Here is a 26,405-nt window from a genome sequence, read left to right as displayed (position 1 = left end):
CCCTGGATCGTCCAGGGGTCAAACCTGTTCATCTAGGTGACACACAGGGGATCCAGTGCTCAGGCAGGGGCGAACCCTGGATAATCCCAGGATAAATCTTAGGTCTAGCTGTGGCCCAAGACTGAGGTCCCTGTGTTTACTCTAGAGTAAAAAATAAATAAAAGAACCCATAGCTGCCAGACACACATTTAAAAAGTAATGTCTGCTTTGGACCTTATACAAATGATTTCTTTTGATATCCCAAAAAATTCTATACCCCTCTCCAAATGTATGAGTTTAAGCATTTTAAACTAGAGCATCTCTGGTGAACTAGCATCTCCACAAATCCTGTTACTTGAAAACTAGCACAGGAAAATAAAATGAGACAATGATGATGAGGAATTGCTTACTGATCAGTAGCTATAGTCATGAAATATCCATAAAGGCTGTGGACATTATATTGGTTCCCTGCCGTCTGCACTGCATCCATGCAAAGTGTCTTTGAATACATGATGCCATCAAGAATTTCTGTGTAACCAAGAGAGAGGAAATGCCATTGAAGTACCACTCTGTGTTCAACATTTCAGTATCTAAAAGCTCGAGACAAAGGGGCTTACTGGTTTCGTATTTATGGAATGCAGAAAATTCAGGAAACGCACGGGGTATCCACTTTTTTTGCACTAGATCTCCTACAATAGATTCATGGAGACTAGAAGGCCAGTAGTTCAGTGTTAAAGCATATGCTTTGAATGCAACAGGTCACAGGTTCAATTCCCAGCATCCCCAGTATCTCTTCCATCAGAAACCATGGAAAGTTTCTGCCAGTCAGTGTAGACAATACTGAGCTAGATGAAACCATGGTCTGATTTTAAGGCAGCTTCCTATGAAAATAGTGTATTAAGACTGTCTTTATTGCTTTATTGTGATGGTTTGCACTGGAGCTCAAAGTCCCCCGTTAACTTTGCCCCTCCCAAGTCCTCCTAGCAATCAATGAACAACTGCGAAATAATTCACCCATTAGCTCATAACACTTAGATAAAACATGGTCATTATATCAGAGTGAATGCAGAGGTATAATTCAGCCACTCTTGTTCCACAGGCAAGATCATTCGATTATAAACCACTGTCTAAAAGGAAGTGAGATCTGAAAAAGCATTATGCTTTCTTTCCGGCCACTGCTTTTCAATAGAATGAGTTGCCACAGAGCACTGTTATTTTCTAGCAAAACTAATGGTCTGAGCAATGAGTCTGGGCCATCAAGAGCAATTCTCAAGACCAGGGAAGAGAATAACAGGGCAATCCTATGTACTCAGAAGGAAGCCCCATTGAGTTCCATGGGGCTTACTTCTATGTAAGTGTGTATAAGATTGCAACTGCTGGAGCAAGCACCAAAAGGTTAAAAGACGCAGTGTCCAGGGACTCTTTACAGCCCCTCCAAATTGGATCTCCTGGCTTTGCCTCTGGGCTTATGATTGCCTTATTTTATTTATTTATTTATCATGGACTGAAAACGGAGAATGGAACACTGAATACAAAGAGCCTCATCAGACAACTGTGTTTCCCTACCGTCGCTTTGCCTCCTGCTTCTGTCCCACAGTAAGGACATTCAGCTTCCTGTTTCTTCACACAGGAAGAAAGAGGAAGCAAGCAACAACCACGTGACCCATTCAGTGGGTGTTTTATCATACAGCAGGAAATGGTAGCAGGTCTCGTTATAGTAAAAAAGAAGATTTTCCTTGTCTTATTTTTTGTCGGAAAAAAGAGCAGGAGGACGGTGGCGTCAAAAGGACCCGCGAACATCTGTGAGTGGAAGTAATGAGCATGCTATTAAACGCTCATCTGATGATGCTCAAAATCTTTAGAGCTACTCCTGATGAACCTGGAACATAGTCCCAGCTCATGTCTATGTGGACTATCGCATATCATTAGCATATGTTGATTCAAAGATGGCTGTATGAACGAGTACAGAATGTGCTTTTGGATGGGGCATCTGGCTTCCTGAGGATCTTCGGCTTCATTTTTTTTTTTAAAAAAAGGTCCTGTTTCTAGTTCTTATGATTTCAAAGATATGTCAGAAAGTGTTTGGATTCTGCCTGCTGAAAGAAGAGTGGCTGAATAAGATCCCAATAGTTGCAGCTGGTGGCCTTTGGTACCCTACCAGTTCATCCCCATAATGGATAAATTATGCAGAGAAATGATGCAAATGCATGATCTAGACCAATTGTAGAATTCATCTGTTCTGGCTTCAAACTAAGAGGTCATCAACATGAAGAAAAATTGTCCAGCCCTTCATCCAATGATGTTCAAGTGGCACACATCCTTCTTCAACTCCCTGCTTTTACCCTCACTACAACCTGTGAGGTAGTAAGGCTGAGCGATACAGACAGGCCCAAGTTAATCCAGTGAGTTTGGCAGTCATTGCTTTTTTGCAACCCAGGTCTCCCTGGGTCAAAATGGATAGTTTAACCACTACATTATATTGACTTTTGTACCAAATCACTTCAATAGTTTGTACCAGCATATCTGACTCCAGTGAAAGCATAACATCTCTGCAAGGCTGGAGAATCAACATGGTGTAATGTTTGACATACTGAAGTCACAAGTCTATGTATGAACGGTGAACTTATCTTCACAAAAGGGAGGTATTAGGAGTTTTGAAGGAACACCATGGTTTGCAGGAGTTAAAAAAATACAATAGAAAAAGAAAAGTAAGAGGGGACCAAAACAGCTCAATAAGTACTGAGCGTGCTCAGTGGACATGGAATGTTGACTGACTGGTGGGATGGGAGAAAACTGGAGTGGGGGATGTAATGGAGTATAATGGAGGAGGCCATGACACTTGGCTGGAACCCTCGCTACAGTTTCTTGTAGGCTCCACTTCTTATTTATTGCTCCTAAAGCACCAAACATTGTCTGTCTATCTTTCTGAGGGTGCTGTTGCATCCATGTCCTACTTGTGGGTTCCTAGTCAACAGCTTGTCAGCCACTCTGTGAACAGAGTGCTGGACTAGATGGAACTTTGGTCTGATCCAGCAGGGCTCTTCTGATCAGAAACAGGCATGGGCATTTCAGGATGAGACATTTCTTAGTTTTGAGCTTTGAAGAATCAAAGTAGTGTATCTGGAAATGCTGTAAAGTGATATTATTGCAAATTATTACTCAAGAGGCATTTGGAACTCCATTTTAGTTCTGCTTGAAAAGCAAATCAATTTAATGGCAAAAGAAAGTCAATACAATTGATAAACTTTAAAGCAAGAAAAAAACTACTTTAGAAAAGTCAGCTTATGAACTGGGTAATGATGAAATATTTAACTGGAAAACACCTCTTTGCCAGAAGAACTTCATGTCCAATATTATATTTAAGGCTTTAGCCCTCGTTTGTTTATTTTGTTCGTTGGAACACTGATCTCACAAATATATGAAAATTTAATTTTGTAACGACTGATAATGGGACAAACTGACCTGGTTCACACAACAGGACAACCCACCATGGCTGATCACCCATGGTGGGTGGTTCTGTTGTGTGAACCTGTCACGGATTCTGCAGGCTTCTTTTTCATGAACAAGATGCCCTGAGAACCAATGGCTTGTTTCAGGGTAGTTCATACCCATGGTGGCTTGTTGTGTTGTCCAAACCTGACATGGTGACTTCTTCATGGGTTGATGGGAATGGCCACAGTGCCAGTTGGCCAGAGCAGCAAAAACAGAGCTAGAGCCTGAGGAAACTAGGAGTTCTGCCACAAAAGCACCTGGGATATATGCCAGGGCTGATGGGAGGACTGACGGGGAATGTGGTGAGAATCAAGCCATGGCAAGCTCAATCATCAGTCAGGTTAGCAACCAATCAACTCATGGTAGCTTATTTGCAGGATGGTTAGCGCGATGTGTGAACGGATACAGATTCTCCACTGTGAACTGATCTGAATTTTCTCTTAAGAACTTACTCGGAGTAAAAGGTGGGTAGTTTAAGTTGTTTACTGCACAGCCAGAATTTGATCCCTGAACAAAATTGGATACTTCATTCATGTCCTGGAAAAGATTGGGAGAAATGCATGAGCCTATGATGTCAGTTAAATCTTCATGTCTATTCAGCTGACTCTTTAAAGACATAATGAAAATAAATACCCAGATAAATGTGGTAAATGGAGAACGTGGATTCAAATGTAGAGGTTAACCAGATGTACTGGTATATTTCTAAACACCATAGAGATGTGTTTAAAGATGAAGAGCCATCCCTCATTTTCTACGGCAGAAAATGAAGTTTAGCACCAAATGTACACTGATCAGGAACCTGCAGCTGATCTGTGGCATGTATTCCATTTTTGGTTATTTTGTTTCCAAACCTACACTTGAAAAGAATATTATGTCAAGTGTCCCTAGCAATTTATGGGTTTGTGAGTAGTGCTTTAGGTATTTATTAAATAGAACTCAAACATATTACCTGCCTCATCCCAGCATTTTTCATTGTTCTTGTCCAGTCTCACCTCTATGCTGCATGTTACATCAGAAGCACATTGCTTTTAACACAAGAGAGATGTAATTGAAATTGCGCACTCCCCCTTCTGGTGTCAATGGCAGCCACCATTGATGCAGGATGGGGAAGTGCACAATTTTGGCACGTGGGCAACTGCCAAGCGGTCACCAGAACCTTGCAAGTGTTCAGGCGGGGTCCACACTCGTGACAAGCCAAGCATGCCCAACTGGTTCTGGGGGTGGGGACACAGGGGCCCTGCCAGACTTCTGTACTCAGTTGGGTGCTCATGGCACCCCTAAGTTGTTATGGGTAAAGGCGGCCCTTCAAGTAGGCTCTCCAAGCCAAGTAGAACTCTGGTTTCCTAGGGTTCTAAACTGTGCAGTGAGCCTACATGAAAAAAGAGCCAGCACCCCAATGGCAGACAGTTAGCCCTCCACATGAGGCAGGAGGTGAGGACAGGATGGAGGGGAGGGCAATAGGCTCACTGTCATTCTCTCCCCCACACAATTCTAATTGGGTTGGGCAGGGGTGGGCAACCCTTGGCCCTCCAGGCATTGTTGGAACTGCAGTTCCCATCATCTCTCACCACTGCCCATGCTGACTAAGGCTGATGGGATCTGTAGGTCACAACTTCTGGAGGGCCACAAGTTGCTAACTCCTGGCATAGGCCATAAACTTCAGAACAAGGCTGAAGGATATATGATATATAGCCATTGCTGCTTGTTGTAACAAATATACCTATTCCCCCCTTTCAAAAATATATATCCTGCTATCATAAAATATCATTGTGCAGATGTTTACAGTGCTTTAAAGGCTTCCAGACCTGTTTGACCAAACTATAGTGGGACAGAGGGGAAACTGTAATGGCTATAACCATGGGCACAGTCTCCAAATATGAAAGCTCATCCACATTTATGGAGTGCCATGATTCTTTCCCTTTTCCCATACCAAGTGGATATGGCTCTACTCTTTGCAATTTGTTCTTATTGAATGAATATAATGTTTTCTGCTCATCTTTAAGCTGCTCTTCCAGAATCCAAATCAATAAGAAACTTGCACTAACAGATTATGTGGCATTATCCAAACATAATGTTGTTTACATAATACGTATTTGCTAAATTTATGGTGGTCCATGGTAGAAACATTTTGTGTCATATAACAGGAGTGAATTTAAATAGATCATAGTATTCTGCGTACTACGCAAATATTTACAGCCACAAAGGCTGTACCCATGTACCCAGTGCTTAATTTTTCCCTTGTTCAAAAGCAGAGAAAGAACGAGTGAGAAAGAGAGAATGCAATGATGTCAGAATGTATCCTGTTTAGAACTAAGCCGACATTTCTCAGGAAAAATAAAAAGAATTGCGAGCTTTCTGAGAATTTTCTTTTTCAGTCTCCTCCAAACAAAAGGCAATTTTGCTGAATATCTTTTGCCAGTTTTTTATGACAGCCACTATTCCCCCCTCACAATTCCCTGGAGAGCTAGCCCAAGGCATTGTGGGAGATTTTAAAAAATGGCAGCTGTGCAGCCCATGGAGGAGCACTGTGGGAAAGAAAAAGAGGAAGGGAGAACAAAGCCACATCGCTCTTGCTGCTGATGGTAACCCCCGCTTAAGGAACTGTTGTAAACATTCGTCTCCCCCTGGAAAACATTTAGTGAAAGGATCCCCTACTTTTGCTTCCTGTGAATACAATGGAGAACTTTGAGAGGACATTTTCCAAAAGATATATTTCTGAAGTGTAGTACTTACAATCCACAGTCCATCAAATTGGAGAGTATTGTGGAAATTGTTACTCTCATCAACCCACCACTTAATAGCGCTGGGATTGGAAAAATCAGGGAAGACGCTTTTTCCTGGCCACACCTGCGGGAAAGTTAAGGAGCATTTTTGCAATGTACAATGTGAACCGGAGCCAGCGAGAGATGCATGGACAATCTTAGTAACAAAACAAATGAAGTCTTTTATGCTCCGAAGACGAGGTAAAGGAATGAAAGTCAGTAAAGTACAAAGATGCATTCAAATGTAAGATATAAAAACCTACTTTTTACTGCACTGGTTTTTGGTTCATGCAGTGTGCCCAACTTAAGAATTCCTCATCAAGAGGGATAAATGGATCTCCCTGCCCTGCTGCCCAATTCTGCTCAGTTTTTGTACCACTACTGTGGGGTTCTTCTCCAGTTATCTTCTGCTAAGTTGCCGGGGGGGGGGGGTAGCGGAAATTATTTCAGAATGTCTAGAGTGGATTTTAGAGTATGCTCATTTAAGGCTGATCTACACTTGCAGCCCTTTCGCAACAGAAGAAGCATGCTCCCACATGTTCCCAGCTTCAGAGATCGCCCATTAAGGGGAACACACAACTGGTCTTACCCGCAATTTCAGGAATGCCGTTGCAGAAGCACATGTGCCCTGGTGTGGCAGTTCCGCATGTGTATCAGTAGAAGTGGGCGGGGCTAGGCAGATGGCTACAGGGCACAAGGTTTTTTTTATTGAGTCATTAGGGATGCGCATAAGCGCAACACATGGGGGGATATAAACTCCATCAAATACACGTTCCTGCGTAGAGATATGTTTGTTTTTTTAAAAAGACACTCTGCGATAATGCTGATACCCATGTACACGGCCCTCACAGCTGATTGGCTGTTTGCTGAGCCCAGAACTCCTGGTGAACAGCAATGACCTCACAAAGGGGGGGGGCACACTGCAAATGTTCTTCATAATGGAAGTGAGAGAGCCAAAAAAAGTGACAAAAACAGGCAGTGGGCATAGCTAGACGGGGAGATATCCTGGGGATCGCCCCGAGATCATCCCTATGCATCCACATGATGCCCAGGGGATCCTGGGCGCAGGGAGGGATGATCCCTCCATTTCCCCAGGATCTCACCCTACACTACTAGCACAATTTTTCCATGATCTTGGGATGATCCCAAGACCGTGGAATGTGTGGCCGGGCGTCACAGCTGGTTGGGGGTGGGGTGGGGTGCAGGGATTTTTTTTTTTTTTAAAAAAAATCCTTACAGTTTTGTGCACAAGCACTCGTGTGCTCCATCTCCCTTACAAATAAAACAAAATGGTGGGCGTGACATCCTTTTCATTCCTGGATGTTGCGCGCCAAGTGCAGACGAGGGCGATGATCTCACAATCATAAAATTGCAAGATTGTTGCCCTCTGACCCCCTCATCTAGCTGAGGCCAGTGATATTCCTGAATAACTGAGAGATGAACCCGAGATCACTAAGGGAGCAGGTGAACATCACGTGCCCCGTTAGTGATGACTGTGATACAATCCTGCAATAAATGGCCAGTGTAGATTCCCCCTTATACTTCCTTCTTTGGGGGTGGGGGTGGAATATATATTGGCCCTCTCCCTAAGAATCTGGTTGTATAATTGTGTGTATGTGTATGTATGTTTATCTTATGAAGTTAAAACAAAACATTTTTAGCCCCTAGTCATGAGGTGTTCTATATTACAGGTCTTGCATGGATCTTCTTCTTCTTTTCTTAAATGTTAAGAAGATTTGCAACTTTCATTTCTGCGTCAAATAAACCCATGCAATTGAAAGTTCCCCTCATAAAAAAAAGAATAACTGCTCACACCATTTTTGTAACATTTCTCTCATTTCCTGAATGACAACTCCAGAGGTACCACAGATTACAGCTATTAATCAGTTCCAATATGGTAAACATTCCCAGTAAAGCAAAATCCCAATATCAAGGAGAAAACTCGTTAGATTCCAAAGGCATCCCTCATCACAGACTCCTATTACAACATCAAGGTGATATTAATTATTTAGAACACATTTGTCCCATTTTTGTCTGCAAAGCAAACATTTTTGCCCCATGGGAGATAAAAAAGAAGATCCCAGAATACACATAGGGGGAATGTTGGGAACATTCTAGAATGAATGGGACTTATTTACATACATGGTGGGACTGTCTAAAATTTATACCCTTTTGGGAAGAGATATTAAAGAATAATCAGGGTATTAACAAAGTTAATAGACCAGTTCAGAAACAGTGCTGTTAAGCAATATTCATGGGTCTGGGAGGAAAGGATTATACAATTTCAGATGTTCATTTGCACACAATTTCCACAAGTTCAGAGTTTTGATTTACGCCAAGTTAGATGTGAACTGCTACATTTAAATTCCAAAACCAGGTAAAGAAATATAGATCTCCTATACCGCTGCATATGTAAGTATCCCCATGTCTCATTATAAATTCATCATGGCATCCAAACAATTGATGTGGAAAATCTATATCTCTAACTTTTCTTTTCTGAAACAATCATCCAAGGAGGCTAACAGCATGGCTGGCTGGCTTTTGTTGTCTTTTTGGGAGGGGAGGACTGCCAATATGGCAACTAGTCCCACAAGCCAATGGTAGACAACTCCCTCCCTCTACATCAGTCGTCCCCACATCTGGTGCCCTCCAGAATGGGAGCCCTCCAGATGTGCTGGATGGCAAGGGCCACAATTCCCAGCCAATATGCTCAATTGTCATGCTTGTTGAGGGTGACTGGAGTTGTAGTTCAACACATCTGCAGGGCACCAGTTTAGGAAAAGTGGTTGATTGTCACTGCTGTTGGAGTGGAGTGGGATTATTGGTAGTTGTTCCCAGAGTAATATGTTTTTCCATATTATTTTTAATGGGGCTAACAGAAGAGAAATTCCTTGGTGATAAAGCCTGCCATTAAAAGATAAATAGCTACTTACCTCTCCAATAAGAGGGCTTACTCCGTTTGATTCATTTACCCACACTTTCATTTCTTCACCATTCCTATAGGCTTCATATGGGGTATTATTTTGGCGATTATTCATAGAAATAGCTGGGTCCTAAGAAACGAGGAATAGGAAATTGTATTCTTCCTAAGCCTTTGTGGAATTATGCAACTGATATATCCCTGAACAAGTAATGATAAAGAAAAACGATTGAAAATTCCTCTCCTCCGTAAAGGCGCAGACCAGGAATGTTCAGCTTTGGGGTCCTTGGAAGAGGCCAATGATGCAGAAATGCCCCTGATGTTGAACTTACAGCTGAACGTGGGAGGGGCAAGGGAGCAAAAGTGGGTGAAAATTCCACCCTGGAATTTTCTTTTTCCCTCTTCTGCTAGTTTTGCAGTAGCAGTGGTGGTTACAGCTGAGTTCTTCCCAGTGGTGGCCAGCTGGTGGCCACCATTTTTTTTTTCATATAATCGCCCTGGGAACAACACTACATCATCCTGTAGCATTGTTCTCATGGGAACTATAGGGGAAATTTCAGTGTAAACGAAGAAGCAAAAATGGAGCGGGTATTTTGAGTCAGCCATAGCCAAAAATGCTACTGCTGGGTTGGGGAGGCACTTTGCAATATGCCTGATTGACACAAGAAAGGATGCTGTTGCTACTGCTGATGATCATCATCATCATCTGCAAACAATCGTTTCAATAACATTTCCACATGTAGAAAATCTATGAAATTGTACAATACATTGGACTTACCAATATGATGATATATTTCTGTCCATGGTCATGCAGGTCTTGAACAAATTCAGGGAGGCCTGCAAAGTCTATTGTATCATAAGTAAAATCTTTTCTGTCTTCCATGTAGTCAATATCAGTGTATTGAACATCCTAAAAAGGAATTGAAGTCATTGTGAAGATTAAACACCTTGAAGCTTTTAAACTCTCATATTTTCGATTTACATTGGCAACAGTGTATTATAATGAAAAACTTATTGTCTTGACTAACAGTGTCCATCATTTTATCATTCTCCTTCATCTCTTCAGAAAATTGGGCATATAGGAATGGATAAGATGTCCATCAACGTTTGGCAGGGGGAAAAAACCAGATGAGGAGCTTACCAAAAGTTTGCATGTGCATCAAGGTAAGTTACCACTTAGTAAATTGTTATCTGTCTTCACTCTGGGTTCCCAGTTGGCCTCATGCCAAGATTTCCTGGGTGCCCATCAAGCACTTGCTTGGTGGGTGCCTAGGAATTCGCGAACGCCAACCCACTTTGAGTTCCAAACCTCACTTCGGATCCAGATCCAAAGCAGATCAGCCCAGGCCCGATGAAACCCAAGTTGAATCAGGGCCAATCTGGAACCTCAGAACTGGCCTCCGAAGCAAATCAGGGTGGGGGCGGGGTCCTGTACAGCCCTAATATTTTCTTTTAATTCAGACTAGAGGTGGGGAGTTTGGGTTTCTGACCAAAATCCCAGAGAGAGGCTCTCTCTCCTTACATGGTAACACCACCTAGCAAATATCACTCAGCTTAACCTGTGATTAATGGGCCCTGGGAGGGGGCTGCCGCACAGGAGGACAAGCACATATATGTACTGTTAAACCTGGTTTTAAACTCTAATTAATAGCTAACTTCAGTTAGCAATAACTATGGTTAATAACACATATCACATTGGGCATAACACTACACTATGATTATGAATGCTGAGGCACAATGGAAAAAACGAACATTTGAGCCCATGGACTATTCCCGGGTTTTTAACCATGTTTAAACAATTGGGAGAATTATGTCTGCATTGCAACCCAATATCTGGATCTGCAATCCTACTATGCGAACATATGTCAATTTCCTATAAACTCGCTTCTACATATTTTAGTGTTTCATTGCAGTAAGTCCACTCCACATCTCCTGCACAGAGTGATAAAATCAGACACTGAAATACTGTCCATCGGTGCAGTTTCATGCATGTAAAGCCTGAATAAGAACCTTTTACAGTGTATTGTATAATTCATTCCTCACCACTGCCTTCCATTACCATGGCAACTTGCTGTGTGGCTATATTTTATGTAATTTCCATATATATATATATATATATATATATATATATATATATATATATATGAGAAAAGTGGACTTCAAGAAGAAGAAGAAATCATCACAGCTTTGGCCAGCCATTAATGGTACACAGAAAATTGGTTTTCCCCAAAACCAGCCTCTTTAATACCCTTTCACTTACCTGATGAAACTGCTTTTTTTTGCGGGGGGGCGCAAAGATAAATGCTCTTTGCAATAACTGAACTAAATATTCCAGGTGTGACAAAATTTTGCACCTGTTTTCATTTTAGTTCTTCAGCCTCCAGGGACAATATGCTTCCTACCAGGCTCCCAGTGGGGAAGTCTAAAATGACATCCTTGATTTTGTCGTCTCGACATTCTTCTAGGATGCTTGCTTGGCATAGAAAACTTTATTGGAACCCTATCAAAACTTGTTCCCTGCTTCAAAGACTGGTCTTCTGCTATTCTGTGCACTCTATAAAACTTCAGAATTATCTCCAGCTGCCATGAGAAGAAGAAAGAATCCCAAATAACTCCAACCATGTTCCCTTGTTGTTCGCCCATTCATCAATGTGAATTCCACCTATCAGGTGTGATGCCCCTGTGACTATTTACAACAGTGTTCCCTAGCTGGGTCTGGTGAAAGTTGAAGTCCAAAACACATGGAGGGCACCGAGTGAGCACACTTGATTTACATGTAGGGATGCACGAGAATTTTGTTCCTCATCACAAATCCTGAGAACATGCCCCGTTCACAACCCCAAATGCAAGCAGGAACGGAATTTTCAGGAAATTTTCACAATTTCCCCAAATATGCATTCACATTCGAAAATCCGGACTTACACAATGCACATTTGTCCAAATCCCCCACCACCACCAATTCACATTTTCATGCCTTAGCTTATGGGGGGATGCAGATTTTGTAGGGGAAAACCACATTTTAAACAAGGTGTATTCTTTCAATGTTTTTTTCCTGATTGGGAAAGCAAACAAAGTGAAACAGCTTCAAAGAAGAATCCAGAGAAACCTCAATGAGCTTGAACATCACATGTTCACCCATCCCTATTGACATGGTCTTTTGACCACACTGATGCATACCTCTAGTGCAGAGCGGGTAACACATGGCCCATGGATCCCTTTGGACTTTTTTATGGGTACTGCCATTCTGCCAAAGTTTGGTGGTGTGGCAACAGGGAAAAAAGGCTTGTTTTTAAAGGAGAACCCAACCTTTCCTTTAAGGAATGGGGATTTTTTTTGTAACACTGCACCATTGAATTTCAGTGGCTGGTGGGTAAGTGTGCACCCCCCTACCCCCTGAAAGTTGCAAATCACTGCTATTCTAGTGGTATGGGAGCTGTTCCCCATCCTATGTGACTTATCCCAGCTATATAGTTCTGTGATGCATATGCATACCATAGTAAAATGGGACCTCACCACAACATAATAGTTCACACTCGAATAGAGGAATGTGTGAATGGAGCCTTAGTCTGGGATAAAAGAGAAGTGTTTTTATCAGCTACTGAAGTTGCCAATCAGTGCTGAACCTCTTTACACATGACTTCAACTTCTTATTCACCACCATAGACTTAAATTCAGGTATTATTACCAGTATCAGATATACAGGATCTGAAACACCAGCCAAACATAGGCTGTAGTATCATAAACCCTGCATAACTGCTATCTATTCTCCAAACAAATCACACTGATATTGCACTCTAGCCCTCAAAAGAAGTGAATACTTACAAAAGGTATTCCAGCTGCCCGGTTTCGTGCTACCACAGCTTTCAAATCATTAATATCTGTATAGTTCCAGCGACATAACTGGAACCCCAGACTCCAATAGGAGGGCATCCATGGAAGTCCTATAAGCTGCAAGTTGAAAACAGACAAAGAAGCTCAGGGTAAGTATTGTTTTGCATCATTGGCAGTATCCAGTGCTGCCACTTGACTTAATCAACTGATTAGTGCTAGCGTTAAGCAATCTCTAGTGCAACACCAACATCCAAATACGATGTTGTCTGCAGATAATTTGTCTATACATTCCAATACTTTAAGCTGATACAATAGGTTTTCTAGGCAAACCCATTGTACTGGCAGAAGCTATAAGTATTGTATTCGGGGGTCACTTGCATTAGTGCTACATCAATTGTGTAAACAGAGTGGCAGCATAGGATACTGCCCACTGTGTTTAGTGGAAGATTGGCAACCGGAAGACAATCCTTCCAGACTCCTATCCAGTGGAATTTTAGGATGTTTTTAGGATGTTTTTAGGATGTTTTAATCATGTATACTATGTTTTTAAGCAGCTTTTATGTGTTTTATATTCGCTGTTGTTCCCTGCCTCGATCCAAGTGGAGAGGCGGGTAAGAAATATATTATTATTATTATTATTATCATTTTAAAAGCTAGCCTTTCAAGACACATTATGCCATTCTGATCACAGAACCAAGCTTACATATGCAGACTCCAATGAAGAGCAATGGTACCTAATCTGTTGGGGGCAGAAGAATCTGGATTTGAAAAATCTACATTCACATCTTTATTCCTCTTTAGAGTCACTGGATACTCTTGGACAAGTCATAGGAACATGAGAAGGTGCCTTATACCAAGTTGGATTCTTGGCCCACCTCACTCAATATTGTCAGCATTGAGTAGCTCCAGCATTTCAGGTAAGATGTCTTAGCCCTACTTGCATCCAAAGCATATGCTCTACCATTGATCTGCGGCTCCTCCTTATTGGATGGTGGTAGATGTGGGCTGCTCAACACTTTAGACTGGCTTGAGCCATACCTGGAGAAGCCAGGAATCGAACTGGGGATATTTTATTTTCACTTTGTTTCTTTTAAAAATGTACTTTTAATGTGTGTTTTTATTCTGTTTTTATTATTTTATTCAATTTCTCCGCTGCTCCAAAATTCTTGAATGGGGAGCAGTATATATATTGGGTATCAGTGAACTGAAATGGACTGGAATGGACCACTTCACATCAGAACACCACCAGATCTACTACTGTGGATAAGAAGATCACAGAAGAAACGGAGTAGCCTTCATAATTAATAATAAAGTGGCTAAAGCAGTGCTTGGATACAATCCAAAAAATGACAGAATGATCTCAATTTGAATTCAGGGTAAGCCATTTAACATTACAGTGATCCAAATATATGCCCCAACCACAGATGCTGAAGAAGCAGAAGTAGATCAGTTCTATGAGGATCTGCAGCACCTACTGGATAATACACCAAAAAGAGATGTTATTTTCGTTACAGGAGACTGGAACACCAAGGTGGGCAGTCAAATGACATCTGGAATTACAGGTAAGCATGGTTTAGGAGAACAAAATGAAGTGAGAGATAGGCTGATAGAATTTTGCCAGGACAACTCACTGTGCATAACAAACACTCTCTTCCAACAACCTAAAAGACAGCTTTATACATGGACTTCACCAGATGGCTGACACCGAAATCAGATTGACTACATCCTTTGCAGCCAAAGGTGGCGGACATCTATACAGACAGTAAAAACAAGACCTGGAGCTGACTGTAGTTCAGATCACAAACTTCTTATTGCACAATTTAGAATCAAACTAAAGAGAATAGGGAAGACCCACAGATCAGTCAGATATGCACTCACTAATATTCCTAATGAATATGCAGTGGAAGTGAAGAACAGATTTAAGGGACTAGATTTAGTAGATAGGGTCCCGGAAGAACTATGGACAGAAGTTCGCAACATGGTCCAAGAGGTGGCAACAAAAAATGTCCCAAAGAAAAAGAAAACCAAGAAGGCAAGATGGCTGTCTGCTGAGACACTGGAAGTAGCCCAAGAAAGAAGGAAAGCAAAAGGCAACAGTGATAGGGGGAGATATGCCCAATTAAATGCAAAATTCCAGAGGTTAGCCAGAAGAGATAAGGAATTATTTTTAAACAAGCAATGTGCAGAAGTGGAAGAAGACAATAGAATAGGAAGGACAAGAGACCTCTTCCAGAAAATTAGAAACATTGGAGGTAAATTCCAGGTAAAAATGGGTATGATCAAAAACAAAGATGGCAAGGACCTAACAGAAACAGAAGAGATCAAGAAAAGGTGGGAAGAATATACGGAACAACTGTATAGGAAGGATAATAATATTGGGGATAGCTCAGACGTTGTGGTCAGTGAGTTAGAGCCAGACATCCTGAAGAGTGAGGTTGAATGGGCCTTAAGAAGCATTGCTAATAACAAGGCAGCAGGAGACGACAGTATCCCAGCTGAACTGTTTAAAATATTGCAAGATGATACTGTCAAGATGATGCATGCCATATGCCAGCAAATTTGGAAAACACAAGAATGGCCATCAGACTGGAAAAAATCAACTTATATCCCCATACCAAAAAAGGGAAACACTAAAGAATGTTCAAACTATCGGACAGTGGCACTTATTTCACATGCCACCAAGGTAATGCTCAAGATCCTGCAAGGTAGACTCCAGCAATTCATGGAGCGAGAATTGCCAGATGTACAAGCTGGGTTTAGAAAAGGCAGAGGAACTAGAGACCAAATTGCCAATATCCACTGGATAATGGAGAAAGCCAGGGAGTTCCAGAAAAACATCTATTTCTGTTTTATTGACTATTCTAAAGCCTTTGACTGTGTGGATCATAACAAACTGTGGCAAGTTCTCGGTGGTATGGGGATACCAAGTCATCTTGTCTGCCTCCTGAGGAATCTGTATAACGAACAAGTAGCAACGGTAAGAACAGACCACGGAACAACGGACTGGTTTAAGATTGGGAAAGGAGTACGGCAGGGATGTATACTCTCACCTTACCTATTCAACTTGTATGCAGAACACATCATGAGATGTGCTGGGCTTGACAAATCCAAGGCTGAAGTTAAAATTGCAGGAAGAAACATTAACAATCTCAGATATGCAGATGACACCACTTTGATGGCTGAAAGCGAGGGGGAGCTGAGGAGCCTTATGACAAAGGTGAAAGAAGAAAGTACAAAAGCTGGGATGCAGTTAAACCTCAAAAAAACCAAGATTATGGCAACCAGCTTGATTGATAACTGGCAAATAGAGGGAGAAAACGTGGAGGCAGTGACAGACTTTGTATTTCTGGGTGCAAAGATTACTACACACGCCGACTGCAGCCAGGAAATCAGAAGACGTTTACTTCTTGGGAGGAGAGCAATGACAAATCTTGATAAAATAGTTAAGAGCAGACACACCACACTGACAACAAAGGTCCGCATAGTTAAAGCAATGGTATTCCCCGTAGTAACCTATGGCTGCGAGAGCTGGACCTTAAGGAAGGCTGAGCGAAGGAAGATAGACGCTTTTGAACTGTGGTGTTGGAGGAAAATTCTGAGAGTGCCTTGGACTGCAAGAAGATCAAACCAGTCCATACTCCAGGAAATAAAGCCAGACTGCTCACTTGAGGGAATGGCATTAAAGGCAAAACTGAAGTACTTTGGCCACATAATGAGAAGACAGGATACCCTGGAGAAGAGGCTGATTCTAGGGAAAGTGGAAGGCAAAAGGAAGAGGGGCCGACCAAGGGCAAGATGGTTGGATGATATTCTGGAGGTGACAGACTTGACCTTGGGGGAGCTAGGGGTGGCGACAGCCGTCAGAAAGCTCTGGCGTGGGCTGGTCCATGAAGTCACGAAAAGTCGGAAGCGACTGAACGAATAAACAACAACAAATATAAATATTGTAAATAAATTAATAAATTCTGCATGCAGAGCAGGTGCTTTACCATTGAGCTACACCCCTCCCCCATTATCACAGCTTTAATTCTCACAGTTTAAATGATCTATCAAGTAGACCACAAAGAGATTAGAGTTCAAGTATCATTATGGATATAGGAATGCCCTTGCAGAAAGAGTTCTTTTTTCTTCTGAGGGATACCAACAGTTATGAGACACATAAAGTGGCTTTGTTTGCACTGGCAGCAAAAAAGATCAGGAAGAGAGAACTAGACAAAATTGCCATAAACTGCCATGGAGATTCAGACTGTTGAGTGAAAACTTAATTTTTGTTATAATAAATTTCAAGTTATCTGTGTATTTTCGAGGTATTTGTATTAGTGTATATGTATGGATGCTTTCTTTTGATGTATTCGTCATGGCCTTTGGCTAGTACAATTAACTTTGGAATGATAACATTCAATTCTATTTCTTGTTCCCAACATCCAATCCTGGGAGTGCTGTGGAAGTTTGGAACCAGTGCCTGGCGGCTGTTTTTGATTGGATGAGGGTGAACCGATTGAAACTTAATCTTGACAAAATGGAAGGACTTTTTGTTGGGGGGAGGGATGGATGGATTCACCCATGTCCTGATCCATCAGTTGCCTGCCAACCCGTTCCTGATGCCCACCTCCACTTGCAGGACTATATGAGCTTCCTTGTGGCTCACTGAGCACCCAATGAAGCAGCAGGGCTGCCTGCCCTCATCCATTGTGCACAACAATGGCAGCTCCAGAAATAGCATATTTTCCAAGTTGTGTAAATGGGACCTTTACAACAAACACACTGCGGCTCAACAGACTAGGTCCAAGGAGGTGGGCATAGGTCATCGGTCTGGTACCTGCAACATCCCTAGTTGAGGGATTAGGTTTCTAGAAATAGATGTAAAACTTGTTCTGGACAGAGTGCAGTTCTCTCTTAAGCAAACACTTCTCAGCTTAGGGTTTTGTTCCTTCTCAGCATGCTCCTTGCTTTGGGCTAAAACTGTGTGTAAAGAATGCTCCTATGTGCTCCTAGATGCTCAGTTGGCAATGGCAGATGAAAGAGCCTTTTACCAGCCTCAGTGTGTGTACCAGCTGTGCCCTTACCTGGGGAAACTGGACCTGCACTCAAGTCATTCATGCTCTAGTCGCTTCAAGGTCAGTTCACTGCAATGTGCTACACAAGGTAGTTTATGCTGGTGCAATAGTATTTACATTAATGGCTGTGCATCATCAGATACTGTCCCCAGATGTTGTTATATTACAAGTCCCATCATACCCAGCAAGCATAGCCAGTGGTCAGGGATGATGGGAGTTTTAGTGCAACAATTCTGAGAACCAAAGCTTGGGAAATGCTGCTTTAGAGAATGATGTTCGATTTTAAATTATAAACAAACTCAAAGGTAAATAAATCAAGGGAGAAGACAAGGAGTGAATAAAATTCAAAGAGCATAGAAGAACTCAATGAGTAAATCATTTACTACATCTTCACATCTTCAGTTTACTGCTTCCTTTCATCTCCATGGAAAATGGTTGAAGACATTTATTGCAAGTGGGAATATTCCTTGCAAATAGTTTTGGCCAAAGAAATGGTGCATTTGAAGATAATAATTAACATGTTGTTTGAGCAAAAGTAACACTGTTTCTACAAGAGATTTTCACAGAGGTTTGTCATTGCTAATGGTCTTATGGATCTCCTCAAGACACCAGATGTTGGGAATAGCGATCCACCAAATTTTGTAATTAGTCAACTCATTGGTTGAAACTCATGCTTTCATAATGCTCATCTTTGTAGTGAGCTTGGATCACTGTCTTATGATTTTTTAAAATTAATTTTGGAATAGATTGTGAGTTTTGGAGCAGGTGCATCTAAACTCTAGCATTACTGCGCATATGCTGAGTTGGCTGCTTTGACCCCTTTCTTTCAGGAGAAAATGTGACATCACTTTAACCCTTTAGGGAAAGGTTGCTATTTGAACTCTTTCCATAAACCAGCTTTGTTTGACGAAACAGGTGTTATGCACCTCCATATACCAATCCATGCACCTGTCCTCCATATAACAAATGGTAACAGTTGGTGAACATTATGTAGAAAGGCCACATAGAAATAGCCAGTCAAGAAGGGTTACATAGCATGGTGATGCATGATGCCGTGATCATTACACAATTCTAAACTACAGCTCCCAAGGTGCAGCTTAATATTGTGTATGAGCAAAAACTCAAATGCACAGTATGACATCCCAAATTAAAAGAAAACTCTCATCTGACATTACATGGATGAATGTGTTACTTTTCAAGAAAATAATGAATGAATTTGTGAGCAATTTCACCCATCATTGGTCAGGAGCGGCATCACTGACCAAGTAGAAATGTTGCATTTGATAGAAACGTACCGACTGATATTCTTGGACAACTTGTTCTGGAGTGTTTCCCAGGAAGACATAGAAATCTAGAATTCCACCAATTGTCCTGTATGTAACGGCTGGGGCAGGTTGGAGAACAAAATCTGCCAGGACAAACATCTTAAGGTTAGCTTGAGGACACGCCCAACACAAGGACATATTTGCCATAAATTGTCATGATCAATTGACATAATTGGGAGAAGAGAGCATTCCTGAGAGCAATTTCTTATGCCTGGATTGTTGTGGAAGTATCATATCTGAACTTGTTATTTACAGAAATCACTTCACCACCAACCTGTGTCCCTGCAGATGGCTGAGCAGGTAAGAAGTGATTCATGGGTATAATTCTTTCACATATTACATTTTCATTATATAGTGTGATGCTGTATTGATTCCAATAGAAAATTGTTTTGATCTAGAGGACAGGAACTCAAGGCATGAGTTGTGAAGTTTAGATCTTTATAAGGAGACCCTGTCCATGGCTGAAATTTATTGCTGCATTTATACTAATTGGATTTTTATATGTGACATTTGGCACATCATGGTCCACACAGCTCCACACATTTTAGAGTGGATTTGCTTTTCCTAAAACAGCTCCAGCACCTTGGATAGCTCCTTTAGAGTTCTGGCTGGAAATGACTAAAACTCAGAGTGGGTCCACAGCCCCACCAAAAGCAGAACTGCCAGACCCCAGTAGATAGATTTCCCCCTATACAAACAGACATAAAAATCTTCTCCAGAGAGTTGGGCTTGGGTTAATTTGGCTATGGGGAATCTGGCCTGAAACGGTTCCCCATGTGGTTCACCAGCTTCTTCCCCAAGCTCCATCCATCTCCTGGAAGAGAAATGTTCTTATATCTGATTAATGGCTGATGAGATATAAGAACTTTTCCTTGCAGGGAAGGAGGCACAGGCTGGAGAAGAAGTTTCCCAGTGATTCATTCATTAATTCATTCATTCCTATAGCCCTCAAGAGCCAAAGCTCTCTGGGCGTTTCTAAAAAATTGCAACCCAAAAATAATATAAAATCTTTAAGATACGAAATTAAAAATGATTTAAAACAGCAAGAAAAAGCAGTTACATGAAATACTGAGACCTGATAAAACACCTGTCTTTGGGCCTGTTCAGACGACACTTCAGGGGCTATGGTTAGCGAAACTGTGGTTCTTTGGGGTTAGCACTAACCACAGATCGTGTTGTCACATACAAGACTCTAAGTCATAGTTAGCGATGCTAACCCTGCTGCAAATGGTCAGACTGGGGTTAGAAAGTGACCAGGGTTTAGCAAAACATATTGCACTCAACATCTTAAACCCTGTGGCTTAACCAACAGGGTTTAAGGTATCTTCTAAACAGACCAATTAAAAATAAATAAATCACATGCTGTCAAATGCCTGGGAGCAGTGGACATCCTTTGCCTGGTGCTGAAAAGATGACAATGATGGTGCCAGGTGAACTGATTCAGTCCTAATTACTTCTGACGATAGGGCAACAAACCATGGGTTAAACATGGGTTAAATAAACCATGGGTTAGCATTATGTGCAAACCAAGTTACTGTTGCTAGCTAGAAGAAAACCCTTGTTTCCATAGCCAGAAAAGAATACATTTAGAGGGGAAACCTATGCATGTTTAGACAGAAATAACTCCATGTGGGCTGGGGAATGCTGGGTGTAGGAATTTTGGTCTGTCTAAACATGCACAGAATTTCACCCTTAGTGTATAATTTCACAAGAAATGTGTTACCTGGGTAAAAGATATGTTGGTCCCCACAACAACCGCACTAACCCACCTATGTATTTAAGAAGCAAAAGCTATAAGAAAGCCACTTGATCATCATCATAATCAGAAGTAACATCCTTACCCATAGCATTGCTATTCATAAGAAAGACACCAAAAGACTGCCCACTGCTGTCTTCTAGGCACATGAAGAAAGTCTGAGCACCATACAGATTGGTCATGTCCTTTGAAGAAAAGAAGAGCAGATTAAAATGTGCAGAACTCATATGCATGACAGGGATCCACAAAACCTGTATCTTCCATTTGAAAGCCCTTATAAACATCTGAGTAACCATCAAAGAACTAAAACACAATAAATTAAAATACTTTTCTTGGGCTCTTGGGCTCCATCCCAGTACCTTGGTAATCCAGCATCAGGCTTCTGGATTAGCTCGGTCACCATTTGGAGAGTTATGTTGTTTACTAGGCACAGATTCCTTTAATTTAGTGCATGGTCATGTGAATGAAACCTTAGGCATTCAATTTTACCAAGCCTGGCTCATTTAGCTCTAACTAATAATAGAAACAGACAGCCAATCAGTCAGAGTTGTCCCAATTCCCCACCACCACAAATGTCCCTTCGCCTTTAAGAACACCCTGATACATAGATATTTAGGACACAAAACTTCCAGTGACTGAGCCAAACAATTTGTTTACTTCCTGAGTATAGGATGCCATTAAAGGCATTAGAGCAGAGCCAGTAAAACATTTGCAATTATACATTCATTTTGGATTCTCAAGTTTATTTCTGATATTGGAAGATCAGCCCAAATTATGGTAAAAACATATTTCGAGTATACCACCCACCCTTGAAATTAACCAACATCTGGAAGAACATCAGGAGTTGTAACCAATTGTATCCTTCCCTCCAGGCTATTTGACCCAGTGGAGTCAATGACTGTGAATGAAAATCAAAGGTGGGCAATTTTTGCAAATTCCCCCTTTCCAATGTGGGCTTCTATACTGCCTTCTATGCTGTTCCGCAACCCTCTTGAGTAGATTTGGAGGGTGGCGGCTACAGAAAGAAGGAGGGACTTGTGAAAATCACCTCTCTCTCTCTCTCTCTCTGTCTGTCTCCTGTCCAGCCATGGAAGCCTCTTCTCGATCAAAGAGTCTTCTGTTAATAAAAGGATAGAACTGGGTAGAAGCCATGGCTCTCGTCCTTTTTTCAAAGCTCTGCTAAATCTCATGGAAGAGCCCATAGAGGGGGTGGGGCAATCGCCAACTGAAATAGTCCACATTTGGGCATTTTTTCACATTGAAAACGCCCATGGACTAAGCTGAAATCATTTGCCTTGACTTAATCTGCTGGTTGACAACTCTAGTTTATGAAAGTGGTGACATGCCTCAGAAAAATGGTGTCATTGCTTAATGGGAAAATATGGAAAAGTTTCACCATTTTATATCAGACATCTGACCATAGTGGAGAAGACTGACTAGGTGACCTATGTGCCTGCTCAGTCTGGTGTCTAGGTGCTCCTTGAAGCTGGACAGCCCCAAGGCTCTTTCTCCCCATCTATGATCTATTGCTGCCTTCTATGGTTTTCCATTCTGTTTTCCAGTGACATTAAACAATCCCTGGCTAGAACCCAATTATATATTATATTATAGTAGCCACCTGCACATCATCCAGAAAGAGGAAATTATTTCCATAAACAAAGGACCGAAAGAGAACACAGATTTTCTTACAATAGTGGTGAGCAAAATCTGGGGGCTGGGAGGGACACTAAACCACTCTTTTACCTGTGTGCCAGGTGTCTGAAGTACTGCAGGACATGCAGCATCACAGCTGGGTTGCTGATCTCAAGGTTGGGCCTTTTTGCAACTCCATAAGTATTAAATAAGCAGCATGTTCCAGCGCAGGTCTTGGCATCCTGTTGTATCTACTGGGAGTGGAGGGTGTTCCTGAAACCATGACCTGCTGGATGCTCCAAGATGAGGTGCAGAAGGGCTTTTCATTAAGCTGAGGGTCCAGCAGCACAGCAGTAGCCTGGAGAGGGAGGTCTGTAGTGGCTGCCATGAGCTAGCTCCACACGCTGCTCTACATGGGTGGGGTGAAAAGGACTGCACATGGGCCACCATCTGGAAGCCACAGCAGTCCTTTAAACCTGTAGGCTCAAGCCTTGCCTGCTCTAACAGCTTAAGAGTAGGATTACATCTGCAAGACTGTAATCTGCGCACCGTGGTTGTTTTCTCTGGACTGCTGGACAGGCCAGTGAGCACCCAGCAAGCACTGTGGGACAGCTGCCATTTTGCATAAAAACGGTGGCTCAGGATTTCCAGAAGTCTAATATTACGTAAGTGGCCCCTTTATGGCCACCATTTACACAACATTAGATTCCCAGAAATTCCCGCCATTTTTATGTAAAACAGAAGCTCACTAAGAGGCTGGGTAGTTGCTGGGCACTGATGGATGCTGGATTAGCTAGGCCTTTGGCCTTATCCAGGATAGCTTTTCATATGTTCTCATACACAACAGTATTTCTGAAGCTCAGAATGTTCTTTAAATAATTGGTAGCAGTGTCAGGTTTGGGGAATGTATGTTCTTAGGCAATTTCGTAGAGAGGCAATTTCAATGGTAAATACAGAACAACATGCCTGAGTAAAGACTGACAGTTCCTTAACAATATACAGACATATGGCTCCCCAAAGAGAACCATGCAAGTCCTTCAATCCTTCTGAAATCTTTAGAAAGAATACTAATGTCAAAAGGACCTCAAACATAATTCCCTCTTTTCCTTTTATAGGTAATATCGGGAATTCAACCCTCACAAAAACTCACATCTGGGAAAACCTAGAGTCAGCATTATAAATAGTGGCATTTGAAGAAGTATCACCTCCTATTATAGGAACAAATGGAATCATAGAATTTACTTGTTCAGTTTGCTTGTCTATTTTTTTCTTTCACTCCATTGAAAAGGAATCATTATTAAAGCAAAATTCATAACGAAAGGAAAGCTCTTACCCCATTAGGAAAGGCATCTCGGGTAAAGATGGGCCATGTTTTCCAGTTAAAGTCATGACGGTACTGTTTGTGGACCTGTTCTCCCACACCATAAACATTCCAGCTGGGCACTTTGATGGAGAGCTGCAAGAACTGGTCAGCATATACCAGTGGTCCTATGGTGGTGTTGAATCTGTTTGAACATTGATAAGATGTTATGACTCTACTCAGCCTATACTTTGAGGGATGTCACGGGCATCCAGTTGGGTACAGGAATTTGGCAGGCAGCCCCCCATCTGCATCCCCAGACCCAGCTCGCTGAGCCATGGGGATCATCAAGAGCTGCACAGCTTGTGAGCGCCCATAGCTGCCCACTTCTCCCTGCAAGCCAGCTGAGAGTCGGCATTTTCTGAAAAGCTGGGCTCCTGAAAGTGCACAGATTTTGCCTTGCGTACAATGGCAGCCGTAAATGGCCATTTCTTCAAGATTAGATGCATAAAAGCTGCCCTTTATGCCTCTAATCTTGCAGAAATGGCCATTTAAGGGCAGCCATTATGTGGAAGATTGGATCTCGGAAGCCCAGCTTTTATGGAAAATCCTGGCTCGCAGGGAGAAGTGGGGAAAAGGGGTGAGGAATAACCCAGTAAAAGACAGCAGCAAGGACTTTGAACATGCTTTCAAAGTGTTTCAAACTAATGTTTTAAATTTTTGTATGTCAAAGGTTTTCTATTATGTTTTAAAATGTTGTGAACTACCCAGAGAGCTTTAGCTATTGGGAAGTACAGAAATGTACTGGATGAACAAAATTGAAGAACTAAAAAGCCTTGGAAAATATAGACATTCTTCACCAGTGGCCGAAAAGACCACAATGTAGGCACCAGGCAAGCTACTCTGGGGAGGGCATCCTACCACTGAAAAGGCCCTCTCCTTAGTAGCCACCCACCTCTCCTCATTTGGTGGGGGCATCTGGAGGAAGGCCTCCGAAGATGATCATACAGTAAAGATATTACGTCTCTTGACATCTCTTCATCTCACACACACAGAAAAAGCAATGCTTGTGTAAAGTGGTGAAGGGGCCTTCAGGGCCTTCAGAAGGTCTTAAGTGCTCAGATTTGGCTTAATCTCCTTTTCCCAACTTTTGTCCCATATTCCAACTTTTGAACTTGCATCTGTTTCTGGCCCCTCCAGTCTTGTACTGCTGCCTTTGAACTTGGCTTTCTGCCTGGTGTTGACTCCACACTGGCCTCTGCCCTGTAGATCTTTCGTCTGCTTGAGCCAATACCTTATTGTTCTTGACCATGTCTATTGCCCTACTGTTCCCCAATTGCATCCTGTTTTGAATCTAGATCAAGGCCAGCAAAGTAGGCATTGTTCAACATCAGGCATACATTCCCCACCCCCGGATAGATGTGCCAGACTCATGAAAACATTCTACATGGAATTCTACATTTCTACATGTCTCCCTTGCTCTTCCTTTTTACCCACAGGGCCACGGGTGTCACTTAGCCTTGTGGGGGAGCTTACAGTCCCACTGGAGCAGGCTCTGATGTTCTCTTTGTCTGCCCTGTTTTCCTCGTTCCTTACCCACAGGGACATGGAAATCAATTAGCCCTGAGGGTAATGATAATAATGTGGTGCATGTGCAACCATAGCTCTTGTCCTTATAAATTCTTAATCAGACTGTATGATCTGTTTCTTGCTTTTCTTAGTTATACAACACAGGTGTCTGCACTTGTCTCCAAAAATATAGAGGCTGTTTCAGTATCATTACGTTGAATTTTGCAGCTCTACAGGATGTGCTTGATCTCTGAGTAACTGGCTACACTGAAGTTAGGTCCAAAGCTAGAAGAGATGAGTAATTAATCAACACTGTTAATTTGCCTGTCACCATAATGGTGAGCTCAAAAGAAAACAGTTGTGTTTCTGTTTTCAGTCTCTCTCTCTCTCCCCCCCCCCCCAATATAATAGGTCATCACGACACATTTCTTTCTTTCACCATTATCCATCCCCACACTGGGTTTTTTCACATTATGGGGCTTTTTATCCCCCAACAACAAATGCACAGTGGCTCTGCAGCTGTTACAGAGGTTCTAAACATCTATCCTCCAGCTAAAATATCAGTTTTGATAAAACTTCATTGTAACTTGGCTGTTGCATGCCCTTCCCTCTCCCCCAGCAATAGTGTTGCTGTGCATACAATTTTCTCTCACAGTGGCACCATTCAGAAGACACCTTAAACCACGGCTTTAACCACGGTGAATAAGGCTTATTGCTTTAGTCACCATAGATAAAGCCATGGTTTAAGGTGTCTTCTGAACACACGCAGGAAGAGAAGGGAA

At 42.0% G+C, this 26,405-nt stretch overlaps 1 protein-coding gene across 1 annotated transcript in view; it reads right to left on the bottom strand.

Moving 5' to 3' along the window:
• The window catches only part of SI (sucrase-isomaltase), a 162,099-nt gene that overhangs the window by 110,867 nt on the left and 24,827 nt on the right, over positions 1–26,405 (bottom strand). The window contains exons 7-15 of the mRNA XM_063132013.1: positions 24,088–24,259; positions 21,208–21,307; positions 19,337–19,449; positions 12,976–13,101; positions 9,932–10,063; positions 9,167–9,286; positions 6,205–6,318; positions 3,924–4,008; positions 390–507 (exon numbers count right to left, since the gene is read on the bottom strand). Coding sequence (XP_062988083.1) covers positions 390–507; positions 3,924–4,008; positions 6,205–6,318; positions 9,167–9,286; positions 9,932–10,063; positions 12,976–13,101; positions 19,337–19,449; positions 21,208–21,307; positions 24,088–24,259 — 1,080 coding nt within the window. The remainder of the gene's footprint in view (positions 1–389; positions 508–3,923; positions 4,009–6,204; positions 6,319–9,166; positions 9,287–9,931; positions 10,064–12,975; positions 13,102–19,336; positions 19,450–21,207; positions 21,308–24,087; positions 24,260–26,405) is intronic.

Source organism: Elgaria multicarinata, chromosome 8 (genome assembly GCF_023053635.1).
Source record: "Elgaria multicarinata webbii isolate HBS135686 ecotype San Diego chromosome 8, rElgMul1.1.pri, whole genome shotgun sequence".
NCBI classification, from domain to species: domain Eukaryota; kingdom Metazoa; phylum Chordata; class Lepidosauria; order Squamata; family Anguidae; genus Elgaria; species Elgaria multicarinata.
This window is presented reverse-complemented; position numbering and strand designations above follow the sequence as displayed.